Genomic DNA, 16,693 nt, shown 5'->3' with positions numbered 1-16,693 from the left:
GACCTACTCAGGGTTTTCGGTTTCAGAACAGGGTCTAACTATTTGTCACTCAACTCGGAGTCAAGTTCGCCCTGAGTTAAGCACAAACGCAAGTACTTAAGTCCCGATCAATAACACGATTAATCAAAGCAGCAGTAGGAAATCAGAAGCCTCGAAGTGCGTATTTCTCGCAGAGGGTATTAGAAATATTAATGATGGCATATTGAGAATATCAAAACATATTTAACAAAAAAAGCAATACTGTTGCTGTTACAAAAGAGTGTGAATTAGCGTGGAAGAGAATTGCTGACAAAGTCAATGCATAAGTGTGATTTAATGGAAAATTATAGTTAAATCCTAACACTACACTCATTTAATGTAAAAAAAAAAAAAGTGTATGTTTGTGTGTGTGTGTGTGAGCACAAAAAGGACATTGCAGCAAATCACAATAGCATATAAAAATACAGTTAAATCAGGTAAGGTCCAGTTATGAGCTATTGTTATGTTTAACCTTTACCAAATGAATTCCACATCATTCACTAGCTATACGCAGCATATGCAATTAATGATGTGTAAGAAGTTAAAGGTTGGCTCATGACTTAATATGAAAAAGTGTAGACATGCAACTGAAATTGAGATATTTTTCTGTCCCTAAGACCTAAACATACAGCTGCAGAAAACACAACAAGAAATCCAACTGTTGGAGCATCAGTTGAATGTGGATTATTTTTTATTTTCAAAGTATTAAAAACTACTGTATTTTCACTTCTGTCTTTAGTTCGGGAAAAGATTGGTCAATCAGAAATTATTATAACAAATATATATAAATACAGACTGAGTTATTGATTTCACTGATACCTGCAATTCTGTGGAATTCTGTGTCTGTGACTAGAGGACTAGGGGACGGCTTTGGGAGTGCTGGCGCCTCTTGCTTAAAATAAAATATTATGAGAATTTATTATGATAAATATGTGACTGTATTTTGACGGTATCCTTCGAAAATATATTAATCCGGAAAAGACACCTATTCGCAGTCTGATCAGTGATCAACCTCTACTGGCGGAGATTTCTGGGGAGTATTTGCACTCCAGCGTCTTCAGGCTCCTCCAGGAAAGATCACATCATTTCTGACACTTTCCTTGTGCCAGATCTCAGCTAACAAGCAGACCAAATAAAGGGTTATTTCAATAAACCCCGTTACCGAACAGGGTTGGTTCACATAACTTGACACAGGGGTAACAGCTAGCTGGCTTTTTAAAACCGAAAACCCAGGGTGTGCACATACATACCCCAGAACTTACTCTGAGTTTTCACTAATGCCTTTTTCTGAAATGGGGCCCTGGAATGTGAACACAATCCCAAGTCTTTAGAGGCCTTTAACAGGTTCTCTCCTGTATTGACCTGTATTTAGTCCTATCCATCTTCCCACCAACTCTGACCACTGTCCTAGTGCCTGCTGAAGAAAAGTGTCCCCACAACATGATGTTGCCACAGCTTGATTTACACTAAAATTAAATTAAACACACCTGGACTCCAGTTACTAATTACGTGACATCTACAAATTCAAGGGGGGTGAATACTTTTCCAAGACAATCCATATGATGTGATTTAAAAGCATGTGTTAAAATCTTTTTGCAGATTTTTGTTAAAACATACAGGAGAGCTTGTGGTGGCTCCTGATGTGCAGTAGTGACCCGGATCACAGAGACCTTGAGGCTTGGAGAGGCCAGCTCTGCCACAGAATGAACCTGCCTCACATGGTCGACAGTGCTTTGCATCCCCACCACTTAGCTGGTCAGAATAAGTGCCCTGAAAAATCCGATTATTCACTATCATCTGCATGAACTGCATTTACAATGAAAAAGCACAGTAAAATCAGTAATATTGATACCAGACATGCACCCACATTCAAAACAAATTTTTGCTTCTAGAAATCTAAGTAAAATAAAGATTTGGCTTCAGGTTATTGCACAGAGCATGACAATGACAAACTTTACATCACATAACTGCATTAGATAGAGCAATAAACTACTCCTTTCCTTAGATATAACAGCATTACAGAGGTATTGGAAGTGTAAGAAGATCAGATTTGTTAGGGCTCTAAGCCTATCAAGCCTATTGGTTTGGACATTAAGGGTTCCCATCCCCACTCATTCACACAAAAGCATTTCTAATTATTAGGTCAATGGCTGACTTGTAGAAAATGATATTTCTGTAGCTAAACTGAAGTAAGGCAGTAAGGCAGGGACATTACAGACAAGAAGAACAGCAAACTAAAACATGGAGATACAGACTAAAGGGCAGGGCCTTGGAGCAGAGGAACCAGACGGACAGTAGTGTCCTGTAGGGCAGAATGGTGGCTGCCACAGGCCCGTTCGATTGCACAGCCTTCCTCCCTGACACACCATACATGAACCTGCACCTCGGCCCTGTGGAGATGGGGTTTTTTAGGCATGTTAAGCAGTATCACAAATTCAGATTAGCAGCATTAGATTGAGATATGTATGTTTTACTTCCTACAGGCTGAAAAGTGCCTAGAGGACAGGGCTCTGGCCTTGCTGCTCCCTCCAAGGAATAAAAACCTTCCTGTACTTCATTCTGAACCGGTGAGGAAGAACCCCCAGTACAGTAGAAACCAGGAAAACAAGGTCCAGAAGGTGAGCTATTGTTGGAACCTAAGCAATAAAATCTGAGATAGGAAGAGTGAAGATGTGATTTTAAATAAAAATAATCTATTTGCTATCCCAAATGGGGATTCGGTATGAGTTGAGTTACCCAGGCGGACAGCTAACACACTCCTCAGGGCTGCTGAGGCCAGAACTGTTGCTGAAAGTGCCAGACGGACAGGGGAAGGGAGAGGATGAAGCCAGAGGACAGTAACCTCCAGGTGGACATAAACCTCCCGTTGGTCCATCCACTGGAGTCTGGCCATAAATAAACAGCACACAGAAAAACGGGTGAAAATTCACTTCAGGTACTTAAGCTCTGAAGTGTGTGTCCTACTATATATACAATAAAACATTTAAGCACTACTGCTTTCTTCACAGAAATAGCATCATCTTACTGCAGATTTGGCTCCCACTCTGCAGTAAAAACGCTTTTTGCAGCTCCCAGAAGGCTCTGTCAGTCCAACACCAGTGCAATACTGTCCGCCGCTACAAGGGGTGCACTCTGAGAGCTCACTGAGACCTGACTGCGAGCTGTAGGTTCCCTCAGGACAAGGCTTGGGAGTAGAAGTGCCATCTGGACAGTAAAACCCCTGAAATGAGTAATGAATGGGAGGATAGTTGATGTTTATTGAGTTTTAATATAATCTGAGAGCAATTTAAGCATCTGTAACTTGTCTTCAAAGAAGCATAAACAATACGAGTGAAATAAACGCTCAGTAGGTCCCACCTGAGGGCAGAGTAAAGGCTGATCAGTTCCCAGTTTGTTGCAGAAATGCCTAGATGGACATAAAATGCAGGCCTCTCCAGTATGACCAAGCATGTTGTTCCTGAACCTGCCAACCTGACAGGGATACATGTAGGGGTGTCCAGTCCCTATGGGGCAGTAGTGCCCATCAGGACAGGGCTCTGTCTTAAGTATAAGAATATACACAAAAATGTATCATTAAATTAATAAATAAAAAAATAAAAATTATTTTATGCGTGCAAGTTGCTAGAAACCATGATGGATTTACTGGCAACGCTGATAAAGCTGTGCAAAAGGCCTTAAAAGAAAATCACAATTAATTGCTGTGGCATCTCACACTGAAAAAACTTTAATAATCAAACTTATAGTTGGAGTGCATTTGTTCTCATCTTGATGGGTGTCCAAAGGGTGGCCTGTGGACAATTTGCAGCCAACCAAAGGATTCTGTCTGGCCCATGACGACAATTCAAGAAAGGTGCATATTGGGAAATTGGTACATCTTTCTTTTAATAAGGCAATCATGCAAGGCCCATTATTGGATCTGCTTTGATCTACAGATCCCGTTTCTACATTAATCAGACAACTTTGTTTCATACTGTTATGCAGGTTAAAAAAAAAATAAAACTCACAAAAAACAAATTTTTAATGTCAAAATTTGTACTTTCGACTTTATGACTTTCAACTTTATGACTTTTTGCATGTGGCAAAAAGTTTGGAAATGACTGCTCTGAATTGACAAAGATGTGGTTTTTCTCTAACGCTGTTCTTTCTTCATTTCACTCCACAAATCTTTTACAGGATTACAGGAAGTCTGGAAACTGAAATGGCCTTGGAAGATGGTAGTTTTGGAGTCTGTTGAACCACTTTTGTGTAGATTTGGCCAGATGTTTTGGAGAACTACCCTGTCTGTTAGTTGGCAAGATTGTTCTTTAAAATCTCTATTCCAAACAGATCAAGGTTTCTGCGGCCTTTTGAAGAAAAACAGGCCCGCAGCATCATACATCCTCTTCCATTCGAAAGAGTGTGCTTTTCCACATATTTATACCTTGTTTCATCCCACTTTGCAAAGAGAAATGAGCCGCTGTTTCACATTTACATCTCAGCGAAACGAAAGTCATGGATTACCAATTAGAGAAACTCATGTTCTTGTTAAAAAGCCAAGTCCATGTATGTTGCATTTATTTGAAAGGGATTGTTTGGTTTACTAGCTGATGTGCCAGCGGTAATTTTGAATAAAACATATATATATATATATTTTTTTTTTTTCCCACGGGGGAGAGGCAGCAGGCAGGTGTGGGTTTGCTTGTTGCCCTCCAGCTCAGCCATCTCGTGTTGGGGTTTATCCCAGTGGATGAGAGGGTCGCATCCCTGCGCCTTCGGGTTGGGGAGAGGTCTCTGACTATCGTCTCGGCCTACAGGCCGAGCAGTAGTGCGGAGTACCCGGCCTTCTTTGTGTCCATCAGTGCACTTGGCACCAGGAAACCCTAGGCAGGAGGTCAATGATTGACTTTGTTGTCGTATCATCAGACCTTCAGCCGCATAATTTGGACACTCGGTTGAAGAGAAGGGCTGAGCTGTCCACTGATCACCACCTGGTGGTGAGTTGGATCCGCTAGAGGAGGAGAAAGCTGGACAGACTTGGCAAGCCCAAGCGCATAGTGAGGGTCTGCTGGGAACGTCTGGCGGACCCCTTGGCCAGGGATGTATTTAACTCCCACCTCAGGGAGAGCTTTGACCAGATCCCGGGAGATGTTGGAGACATAGAGTCCGAGTGGACCATGTTCTCCGCATCTATTGTCGATGCTGCTGCCCGTAGCTGCGGCCTTAAGGTGTGCAGTGCCTGTCACGGCGGCAATCCCAGAACCCGGTGGTGGACACCGGCAGTAAGGGACGCTGTCAAGCTGAAGAAGGAGTCCTATTGGCAGTGGTTGGCTTGTGGGACTCCTGAGGCGGCTGACGGGTACTGTGAGGCCAAGCGTGCTGTGGCCCAGGCTGTGGCAGAGGCAAAAACCCGGGCCTGGGAGGAGTTCGGTGAGGCCATGGAGAAGGACTACCAGTTGGCCTCGAAGCGATTCTGGCAAACCGTCCGGCGCCTCAGGAGGGGGAAGCAGTGCTTTGCCAACACTGTTTATAGTGGGGGTGGGAGGCTGCTGACCTCGACTGAGGACATTATTGGGCGGTGGAAGGAGTACTTCGAGGATCTCCTCAATCCTGCCATCACTCATTCCCTGGTGGAAACAGAGGCTGGGGACTCGGGGTTGTACTCCTTCATCACCCAGGCTGAAGTCACCGAGGTGGTTAAAAAGCTCCGCGGTGGCAAGGCTTCGGGGGTGGATGAGATCCGCCCTGAGTACCTCAAATCTCTGGATGTTGTAGGGCTGTCATGGTTGACATGCCTCTTCAACATTGCGTGGCGGTCGGGGACAGTGCCTCTGGACTGGCAGACTGGGGTGGTGGTCCCCCTTCGTAAGAAGGGGGATCGGAGGGTGCGTTCCAACTACAGGGGGATCACACTCCTCAGCCTCCCTGGTAAGGCCTACGCCAGGGTATTGGAGAGGAAAGTCCAGCCGATAGTCGAACCTCGGCTTCAGGAGGAGCAGTGTGGTTTTTGACCAGCTCTATACCCTCTACAGGGGGCTCGAGGGTTCATGGGAGTTTGCCCAACCGGTTCACATGTGTTTTGTGGACCTGGAGAAAGCATTCGACTGTGTCCCTCGTGATGCCCTGTGGGGGGTGCTCCAGCAGTATGGAATCGGGGGCCCTTTATTAGGGGCCATCCGGCCCCTGTACGAGCGGAGCAGGAGTTTGGTCCGCGTTGCCGGCACTAAGTCGGACCTGTTCCCAGTGCATGTTGGACTCCGGCAGGGCTGCTCTTTGTTACCGGTCCTGTTCATAACTTTTATGGACAGGATTTCTAGGTGCAGCCATGGGTCGGAGGGCGTCTGGTTTGGGGACCAGTGGATTTCGTCTCTTATTTTTGCAGATGACGTGGTCCTGCTGGCCCCATCTAGCCAAGACCTACAGCATGTGCTGTGGCGGTTCGCAGCCGAGTGTGAAGTGGCTGGGATGAAGATCAGCTCCTCCAAGTCAGAGGCCATGGTACTCGACCGGAAAAGGGTGGCTTGTCCTCTTCAGGTTGGAGGGAAGTTCCTGCCTCAAGTGGAGGAGTTTAAGTATCTTGGGGTCTTGTTCACGAGTGAGGGAAGAATGGAGCGGGAGATCGACAGACGGATTGGTGCAGCTGCCACAGTAATGGGGGCACTGTGCCGGTCCGTTGTGGTGAAGAGAGAGCTGAGCCAAAAAGCCAAGCTCTCGATTTACCGGTCGGTCTACGTTCCTACCCTCACCTATGGCCATGAACTTTGGGTCATGACCGAAAGAACGAGATCTCGGATACAAGCGGCTGAAATGAGCTTCCTCCGTAGGGTGGCCGGGCACTCCCTTAGAGATAGGGTGAGGAGCTCGGCCATCCGGGAGGGGCTCGGAGTAGAGCCGCTGCTCCTCCACATCGAGAGGAGCCAGTTATGGTGGCTCGGGCATCTATACTGGATGCCTCCTGGACGCCTTCCTTGGGAGGTGTTCTAGGCACGTCCCAGGGGATGACCCAGGACACGCTGGAGGGACTATGTCTCTCGGCTGGCCTGGGATCGCCTTGGGCTCCACCTGGAGGAGCTGGAAGAGGTGTCTGGGGAGAGGGACGTCTGGGCGTCTCTGCTGAATCTGCTGCCCCTGCGACCCGGTCCCGGATAAGCGGAAGACGGCGAGTACGAGTAAATTTTTTTTTCACCAAATAGTTTTTTCCCCTAACAAATAAATAAATGAATGAATATTCTCAAAATTAAAGATTTGATTTTTCCATTTTTTCCGTGTAAGATTTTGCAATCATATAATAAATTACTATTAGGCCTTTTTTTTTTACACATCTTTACCAGTACAGCCAACAAATTTATCCTGATTAATATTTTCGGTTGTAAAGTGGTTACTATTTTTCATCTTAAACACAGTTTTTTTCCTTACAGGCCTTGTGATAGGCTGCTCCTGAGGCCGCTCTGTGTAACAATACTTCCCCTCAGGACACTGGACACACTGGGATGCAATACGGAGACCAGGAGATGCACTGTATGTCCCATTAGGGCACGGAATGGGGTTGGGATCCTGTGCATTTACATTTGTAGACATGTTAATAAAAGTTCTAGTTCTGGTACTTTTTTATATTCACTACAGTTATTTAATTTACCCATATTACCCGCTCCAAGACTCACAATGCCTCCTCCAGGGCAGTAGAAACCTCGAGGGCAGAGCGTGGCTGATCTCTGAGGGTCTCTGGCCAAACCCTGCGAGCAGAGGAAACCAGGTGGGCACACCATGACACTCAGCATGGCCTCCTTGCTGGTGGTATCATTACTGCAGTAGTGCCCCTGTAGGCATGGAGAGCACTCCGCAGAGCCCTCGTCCTACACACAGGAGAATAAGAAGAAACATTCAGGGAGTTGAAGTTAAAGATATAAACTGGTATGTAGGTGGGAGACAGCAAAATGCACACTGATAACTTGAGAGAAAAAATGTTGGAACATAAAGACTACCTCAAATTAAGAAAAAGATGATATATTATAACAAAAGCACTATACTATCTGTCCTGCTGACATTTACAGATGTACACAGTAGGTGAGTAATATAGGATGATTGCATGTGGGTGGCAAATGTAATCTAAAAATAGGACAATCAAAACCGTTTCTAGAATGATGGGAATACACCGGTGCTGGTTTTCAGTGGAGCTGTCAGTTGCCCAGTTACACAGGATTTTGTTTAATGGAGTCTTACAGAGTAGCTGCCAGCTCCGCAGACTCTGGGGTTTATAGTGGCTGAGTAGGGGCAAAAATAGCCAGCAGGGCAAGGAGAGCAGTCCTCCAGCTTTCGACCTCCTTTCAGGTGGCGAAACGAAGAGCTGAGACAGACAGTGCGAACATGATTTACTGAATCATAGGTGCTTCATTCTCTTCTTCAGTCACATGTCTTCTTTCTGATATTCTGCTTACGTACGGAGGGCAAGGTGAGGGTTTGGAGGTTCCCAGCTGACAGAAAGAACCTTCAGGACAAATCAAACAGTCCTCTCTGTATCTGTTGCCCATTTGAATGCTGTAGGTGCCTGCGGGGCAAGGATACTGGGTGCCATATGCTGTCCCTGAGAAGGCAACATCACCATAAGTATATTCAAATGAATGATTAATGATTACAGCACAAGTGAAACGATTCCAAAAGTTGCAAAGACAGTTAAAAGACAATTCTGTGAGTTTGTCCTGTACATACAGCTGTGTAAAACATTACTTTATTGCATGTGCCTTCATCTTGTTGTGTTTACCTTCAGGACAGTAGTGTCCAGAGTTGCATCGGCCTGCTGGAGTTGCAGACCCAGCCAAGCAGTACCAACCTCGAGGGCATAGCTGGCACTCTGTTTCAGCCTCCAGTCCACTCTGACTGCTCAATGTCCCCACAGGACACTTGTACTGGGTTGGAAACATCGTTCCAGGGGGGCAATAATGGCCAGCAAAACAAAGAACCGGCGGTCTTTGGATACCACCTGTTCCTGATAAGGCAGAAATGATACACCAATACAGTAAGTAAATGTAGTAACAAAATGTATTGGTATGCAGGAAAGATGATTAGAAATGCCCATAAAATCCTTAGAAATTGATGTAGTGCGATAGTATTCATACCTCTTAAACTTTCTCAGAATTTGTTGTATTACAACTACTTACCTGTATATGTTTTATGGAATTGGAATTTTATGTTTTAAAACAACACATAATAGTGCATAAAGTGCATGGGAAGTGTAAGGAACATGATACATGGTTTTGAACATTTTTACAAAAATCCTGCAATCACAGCAGCATGTCTTTTGGTGAATGTCTACCATCTTTGTACCTCTAGATACTGAAATGTTTGCTAATTTTTCTCAACAGGTGAATAGAGAGCATCTGTGAACAGCAATTTTCAAGTCTTGCTAAATATTTAGGCCTGGACTTTGACTGGACCTTTTCAACACAAGATGCTCGGATCAGACCAGATTGTAGTTCTAGTTGTATCTATGTTTGGAGTTGTTTTCTGGCTGCAAGGCGAACCTCCTCACGTCTCAAGTCTGTTGCAACGTCCAACAGTTTTTCTTCGAGTAGTGTTTTTGAGTTCCACTTACCTTCCAATCAACTCCGAACAGTTTTTCTGTACCTCCTGAAGCATCCCTACAGCATGCTGCCAACACCATGTTTCAACATGGTGCTCAAGGTAATGTGCTGCTTAGACGTTTTCCACCACACACTCTTTTGTATTTGGTACAAAAACGTAATTTTGTTTGTCTCATCTAGCCTAGGTACATTATTTCCACATGTTTGCTATGTCCCCTTCATAACTTGTGGCATTCTGGATTTCTGAAGAGTACAACTAATACAGTAGTTGTGGTGTTGATGGACTCTTCCATCTGAGTTGTGGATTTCTGCAGCTCCGCAAGAGTTACCATAGGCCTCTTGACTGCTTTAGAAGTAGGGTCTCCTTGCCTGGTTTGTCACTTCAGATGGACAGGATTGTCTTGGTAGGTTTGCAGTGGTGCCATCTCCATTTTCAGATGATGGATTCAACAGTGCTCTGATCCACAATTGGGATATTGTTCTATACCCTAACACTGGTTTACACTTAACAACTTTCTCCCTGTTTGATGTGTTCTTTGTTCTCCATAATGTTGTTTGTTTACTAATGTTCTCCAACAAACATCTGAGTTCTTTACTAAACAATTTGATTTATATTGAGATCAAATTACCCACAGGTTGAATTGTTTTCCCAATTGGCTACCTTCTGAAGTTAATTGGCTTCGACAGATTTCATTTAGGAGCATCCGAGTAAAAAAGGCTGAATATAGGAGAAGGCCACACTTTTCCGTTTGAAAACATTTTTAAATCACGTTTCTTCCACTTTACATGTAGGCACATCTTTGTGTTCATCTATCACATCTATCACAAAAGTGGAAAATATCAAGTGGCATGAATACTTTTGCAAGGCACTTAAATAAGAGTGAGACATCACCTATCTCTGTAAGGAATGCATAACAATATTTTCTACTTTTTTCTGATGTAGGTCCTTTTAAAAAGCATCTACACAGATACAGAAAATGTAACCTCGTAGACAGGCGTATTGTGCTGGACACAGCTGACAGTGTGAGCGGTCTGTAAGGTTGATACGATTGCTAAACGTTCCCGGTGGGCAGGCGTTGACTGGTGCATTGGGTTTTGATGAACCAGGAGGACACACAAACCTATGGAGACAATTCCCTTAGAAGCACACTTGACAAAAAAAAAAAGAAAAAAGATTTTGTTGTTTCTGAACAGGTTGTTTACCCAGGCATGCAGTCTACATCAGGGGCCCTTAGTGCTATCTGTGTGCAGGCCTTTCCCGCATAGCATTCTCTGCAATCAGCCACCTCATCCTGCCCCTCTAAGGGGTTAAAGGACCCTGGTGGACAGGGCACTGGGTCACTTGTCCCCTCTGGACAGAAGAAACCAGCCGGACATTTGAGACAATCCTTTACACCTAGAGGAAGAGGTTAGAATGAAATCACTGTTGGTCTGTAGCTTCTCTACTGAGATACATAAACCTCCATTAACATGTTTGGTTGTGAGTTTTTTTTTTTTTCATCCATCATTTTCTCAGTAACTGACTCACTACTACAGCTTTTTTTTGTTTTTAGTTAGTTTGTTTCCATTTGACCCCTTTAACATTTATTCTCACCTGGATATTATGGCTCCTCGTGGGAACCAAGAGCAACTCGGTAAACAATGCAATAAGTGAACTTTTTACCTGATGAATAGATTGAAATAGTAAAATAGTATTTTAATTATTGTTTGCAAAAATGTAGAACATGAAAGTAAAGATTAAATTATATGAAATGCATGCAAAAATTAGACATCATATTTTCTAAAAACCAAACAACAATGCAAGTAGTTTTTAATTTACACTCAATGTTTGTCAGTGCTTTTTGTAATTTACAACAAGAATAAGTATTTGTATGTATGTGTGTAAATACAGTTCTGGTCAGATGTTACCCTACACTCATCATGAGTACATTTGGGGCCATTAGTGATTTTACTTGAACCTTTTTGTTCTAGAGTGGAATGATTTAACAGAACACAACTTCTATTATTGTTAAGAACAACTATTGGCTGAAATCTATACATATACCCCCACCAGATGCACCTTGACCACACCTGTTTTATAGCAATTTAATTTAGTTGGATATTATATCCACTCTGCTTTGGTTGGGATCCTTTAAATGTGTTGGTTTCCTGGCACAGATCTGGCTTTTAAGTATAGTCCATGAATTGTCAACAAGATAGAGGTCAGGGTCATTCCAGAAGTTTCTTTATCAATTCCATAACCAACTTTGAGGTGTGTTTGGGATCACTGTCCTGATGGAACACCTGAATGTGTCCAGGTATCAACCAGCTGAGCCAAACTGTCACCTGAAGATTAAAGGAAATTAGTTGGGATGTTCAGGAACATACCAAGAACCTTCTGTACTCAAGCCTATATAAACAAGAAGTTGCTGGAGGTGTCCTTATACACGGTGAAGTGAGCTTAACATCAAAATGGGCTGAGGGTGTGCAGACCACGAAAGAGGCTTTAAAGCTCAACTGAAATTGGCAGCTGCCCACACGTACAAGCCAAATATATTCTAGAAATAAGTGTAATGGTTAGACAGGATACAAATGAAGGTTTATCACTACAATGACAGAAATAATATTTCTAAGAGTCAAGATAGGGCTTCAGACTGATGAACACTGTACCAAATGTCAAATATGATGGTACATAGTTACATAGCTTTTATGCTGAGGGTATGTTTTGCTGTCAGTAGTAGTGGAGCACTGCACAATGTGGATGAAACAATGAAGGATTGCCTCCAAAATTCCTTAACTTCACCGTAAATCAATAGCTACAGAGTTGAACCCGATGGCGTCACGATCCCAAGCACACATCAAGATTGGTTTTGGAACAGATACAGCCACAGGTAAAACAGATAAAGCTTGCCAAAAGGCCAAGACCTTCGGCTCTTAGAATTCTTTAGTCCTTAAAAGCCGGGTTCATAACATTAAACCAACCAGTTTGAATGAAGTCGTTCAGTCTTGTTAAGAACAGCGGATAAATATCAAACCAGGACCACGTTGATGGCCACAACAAACATGTGGCTACTGCAAACGTTGTTGAGGATTCATGTGCAAATATTAAGGAAGGTTTGAGAAAATATTTTAACCTGTATGAATAATATTAACACTGTGGGGTTTGGAGAAAATCCACAGTAAATTTAAACTTCAGCATGCATTTCTTGTTTCAAAAAATCCCTGAAGTTGTTTCTTGTCTACTATCCACTGTGGACAAGTACAGTTTGAATAAATTATCAAATGCTCAAAATCAGTATGACAATCTTATTGTATGTGCACTTCTGACTGAAAGAGAACTCACTTATTGCTCCTTGGTGAGGGGTGAAGGTGCCTGATGGACAAGTCACTTCCTTCAATGTGCCAGCTGGGCAGAACCGTCCTCTAGCACAGGGCAGACCAGGACCTGAGGAGCCTGTTTAATGTAAAACACAGAGAATTAAACATCTGAAAAGACTGTGTTCAATATTAAGGAAATCTTTTGCAGGTACTGTGCATTATAAATAAGGAACTCTGGTCACATCACCCATTGCTGCAATATTTTATCAATGTTTTTTTTCTTTTTTCTTCTTAAACCAAGCATGCATTCACTTTCTGGGACATGTTTTATTTGTATTTCCGTGTCTGTTGCTCCAGTGAAGTGAGTTTTATCAGAACAATGGCTAACCTGCAGGACAGAAGCGTCCCTCTTTGCATCTTTTGCAGGCTGCCCTACTTGTCTGACCCAGTTGTTCCCCTGATGTACCAGCAGGACAAGGTGACCCATGAGGGGTGGCGGTGCCCTCTTCACAGTAATAGCCCTGTGGGCACATGAACTGGGAGGTGGGTCTCTGTGAGCTCCCTTCCAGACAGTAAAACCCTTGAGAAAAGTATTTATAGATGAGAAGAACATTTTGTAAAGGACGCGACCTGTTTGGTAAGATGATGTATCTGAAGATGGAAAACATTTAGCTTTTATAGCTTGAAGAAAGGCAAATGAGTTAGAACGTTTCAAGCCCACAGTTTTTCTGCAAAGCTTTGGACTTAAAACCATTTAGAATGCTTGCTATACCAGCAGGGCAGATTGCACAGTCTGTCATTCTCTGCAGACCTTCTTTAGGACCATAAGTCCCTGCAGGACAAGGTACAGCCATACCTCCCACACAATAATGACCTAACAAACAGATAAACAACAATCAACACATGTTTGGTTTCCTTCAGGAGCAAAAACCCTGCTAAAAAAATGTATTCCATTATTAACACTAACCTTTTGGACATACAATGCAATCTTCCTTTGCAGGTTTGTAGGTTCCTGATCTACAGGAGTTGGGTTGACCTGATCTGTGGACAGACTGGTTCCAACGGGGTGCCACAGCTCCCCCACACAGCAAGGGGGTATCATTACAGCTAAGGCAGGAAGTCTGTCCAGGGATGGAGGACCAACCAGGAGGACAGGGGAGTGGTTGTGCCATCCCACTGTCTGGACAGTAACTTCCTACAGCAGCCAAAAGGCACATTTAACTATCAAATTTAAAAGACACAGCATAGAGAGAGAAGTAATATTTTATAGAAGCACTACCTGCTGGACACTGCAGACAATGAGCAGTACAAACAGTAGAGTAAAAACCTGGGAAACAGTGAATACATTCAGTGTGATCCAGGTTGGGCTCCTTTCCAGGTTCACACTGTGAGCACATAAAAAACTTTAGAAAACAGGTAAATTTTCTCTTTCTGCAGCATACTGTAAACATTCTCTATTATTTGCACGTCTTTAATGGTTGATGGTGACCTTATAAGGAAGCCCAAATGTGCAAACAGAATCAAAAGGGCAGGTCAGACACTGCAGGACCCCTTCAGGTGAATGTTGTCCTGCTGGGCATAAATAAAGTGTTCCATTGGCCGCGTCACATGAAAAGCCTGCAGGACACAGCCGACAATCCACTCTGTCCTCTGAACTGATCAGGCCTGGAAAACAGGGCTGCAACATGAAGCAACCAGCAATGAGCACATATAAAGATACCCAGTTTATACAAATATGAATCTGTGAAGTAAAATGTATTCAGTTTACTGAGTCAAAACATTGTACAACCACCTTTTTGGGGGTATGTTTTTAGCAGCTTTGCACACCTGAAGACTGAAATGTTTGCCAATTCTTCTGAACAAAATAGCTTAAACTTAGAATAGATAGGGAGGATCTATGACGAGCAGTTTCCAAGTTGTGCCACAAATTTTTCCAGTCGAATTTAGTTCTGGACCATCAACATGCTTTGATCTAAACCATTCTATTGTACCTCTGGCTGCATGTTTAGGATAGTTGCCCGGTTGAAAGGAGAATCATCGCCTCAATCTTGAGTCTTTTGCAGCTTCTTAACAGTTTTTCTTCATTCAGTGCCCTGTATTTGGTTTCATCTAACTTGCCATTAACCCTGACCTTCTCTGTCCCTACTAAAGAAAAGCATCTCCACAACATGAAGCTGCCACCATGTTTCACGCTATGAATAATGTGCAGTTTTTTGCTATACATAACACTTTGGAAAACCAGCCAATAATCTTAAATGCTTCTCTGAATAATGCTATCCTAGCCCAGCCTCTCAGTTTGATAGGTTTGCAGTTGTCCCTTAATCTTCATTTTCATCTCTGTGAGATGTTCACACCTTGGGATATTGATTTATAATCTAACTCTGCTTTGCAATTATTCAAAATTTTAGTCCTGACCTGTCTGGTGTGTTCCTTGGTCTTCATGACCTTGTTTGTTCACCAATGCCTTCTAACAAAAGTAGCACTTGGAATTTGGTTTGTCATCTCCAAAGACTTTTGGTTTTCTGCTCACTGAAGTTAACTCGTTGAATTTCATCATTTAGCCAAAATAAAGCACCTTTCCCCAAACAACAAGCTAATCTCTCAAATAATGAATGTTTTTTTACTGATATTCCAAACAGTTGTTGTATTGTTCTGCTTATATGATAGCCATCTGCAACTGCAACGGACTCATACCAGACAAAACAATGGCTCTGGAAGGATAACCACTTTATTTCTTTTTAATTAAAATAATGCGTAAATATTTCAAGTTTATTACATGATGTTCTCTTAACAAATTTAGGGGAGAACACTATACTGGTCTATTTATACTGGGCTAAAGTTTAACCGTTTGGACTGTTAACCAAGTAGGTGACAAGTTGCAGCCTGTTGCACTGGATTTTATTTAGGGGTATCAAAAAAAGGGGCTAGCCATGAACTCAAATGCACACCCTACATTTCAGATTTGAAAACCATTTATAATTTTCCTTCCACTCTACAATTATGCACTACTTTTTTTGGTCGCAACATTTTACATTAAATCCCAAAGAATTACATTGGAATGTGTGATTGTAAAGTGAAGGAGGAGGAACAGGTGAAGGAGTACTTTTGAAAGCACTGTAACATTTTAATGTTAAGATGCTTGGAAAAAGCTTTTCTTTGATTATATTTATTTTATGCTATGGCAGGTGAAACAGTTGAAAAAGAGCCCTTTGAATGTAAATCAGTCCTATTGGAGTTAAGCAATCAAAGGCATGTGAATAGGTGTTTTACCTTACAGTCACTGATGCTGCTTTTCCCCGTGTAGAGGTTGAATGTTCCTGCTGGACATCGATTAGGTGCAGATACTTTTCCAGCGCAGCTATAGAGCAGAACATGTTTAAGTAGGCAAAACAGCATCAATTATTCATTTTCGTTGTTCCATATGAAAAAAAAAAAAAATCCAGTCCCACTGTTTCAAATATGGTTGATGACTTACAAATGACCAGAAGGACAATCCAAACAAAGCTGCTGGGTGAAGTACCTTCCTTCTGGACACACACCAAAATCTACTTCTTCACTGAGAATAAGATCTCCACTCCCCTCTGGGACTTCTCAGTAACATCAGAAAGGATGTAAAATTCAGTCATTAAATGCACTTTAGGAAATAATAAAAGCATGAAGGTTGTTTTTCTTACCTAAAGCATCTCCAGGCTGCATAAGCAGCGTAAAAGTCCCAGAGGCTGAAACACATAGCAAATACATTGCCCTCCACAAGCACATTACATCTGGATCTCTAATCCTGTACATCAGCATGTTACGGTTTTTCTCCATTTTCAGAGCACACC

General features: G+C 42.7%; 1 protein-coding gene and 1 long non-coding RNA gene across 2 annotated transcripts; both read right to left on the bottom strand.

Annotated features, from left to right (window-relative positions):
• Positions 1–466: 466 nt before the first annotated feature.
• LOC124883504 lies at positions 467–2,884 on the bottom strand. The gene is made up of 3 exons (XR_007042221.1): positions 2,755–2,884; positions 2,500–2,668; positions 467–2,408 (listed from the first exon to the last, which is right to left on the bottom strand). It is a non-coding gene; the product is annotated as an uncharacterized LOC124883504 (long non-coding RNA).
• Positions 2,885–8,199: 5,315 nt separating this feature from the next.
• LOC124884676 (multiple epidermal growth factor-like domains protein 6) lies at positions 8,200–16,679 on the bottom strand. Its single transcript, XM_047392731.1, has 14 exons — positions 16,544–16,679; positions 16,345–16,456; positions 16,140–16,227; positions 14,359–14,547; positions 14,149–14,254; positions 13,837–14,064; positions 13,642–13,743; positions 13,258–13,449; positions 12,895–13,005; positions 10,776–10,968; positions 10,557–10,693; positions 8,753–8,977; positions 8,434–8,575; positions 8,200–8,338 (listed from the first exon to the last, which is right to left on the bottom strand). The coding sequence occupies exons 1-14, from the start codon at positions 16,677–16,679 to the stop codon at positions 8,200–8,202; spliced, it is 2,100 nt and encodes a 699-aa protein (XP_047248687.1).
• Between the last annotated feature and the right edge of the window lie 14 nt (positions 16,680–16,693).

Source organism: Girardinichthys multiradiatus, chromosome 18 (assembly GCF_021462225.1).
Source record: "Girardinichthys multiradiatus isolate DD_20200921_A chromosome 18, DD_fGirMul_XY1, whole genome shotgun sequence".
Lineage (NCBI taxonomy): Eukaryota > Metazoa > Chordata > Actinopteri > Cyprinodontiformes > Goodeidae > Girardinichthys > Girardinichthys multiradiatus.
Note: the sequence above shows the minus strand (reverse complement) of the source record. Positions and strands in the feature narration are given on the sequence as shown.

Coding starts and splice junctions, on each gene's coding strand:
- LOC124884676 (XM_047392731.1), bottom strand. CDS start 16,679: ATGGAGAAAAACCGTAACATGCTGATGTACAGGATTAGAGATCCAGAT. Junction 14,065..14,148: donor TTGTCTGCAGTGTCCAGCAG/GTAGTGCTTCTA, acceptor TGGCTGCTGTAG/GAAGTTACTGTCCAGACAGT. Junction 13,006..13,257: donor GGGACGCTTCTGTCCTGCAG/GTTAGCCATTGT, acceptor TACATTAAACAG/GCTCCTCAGGTCCTGGTCTG.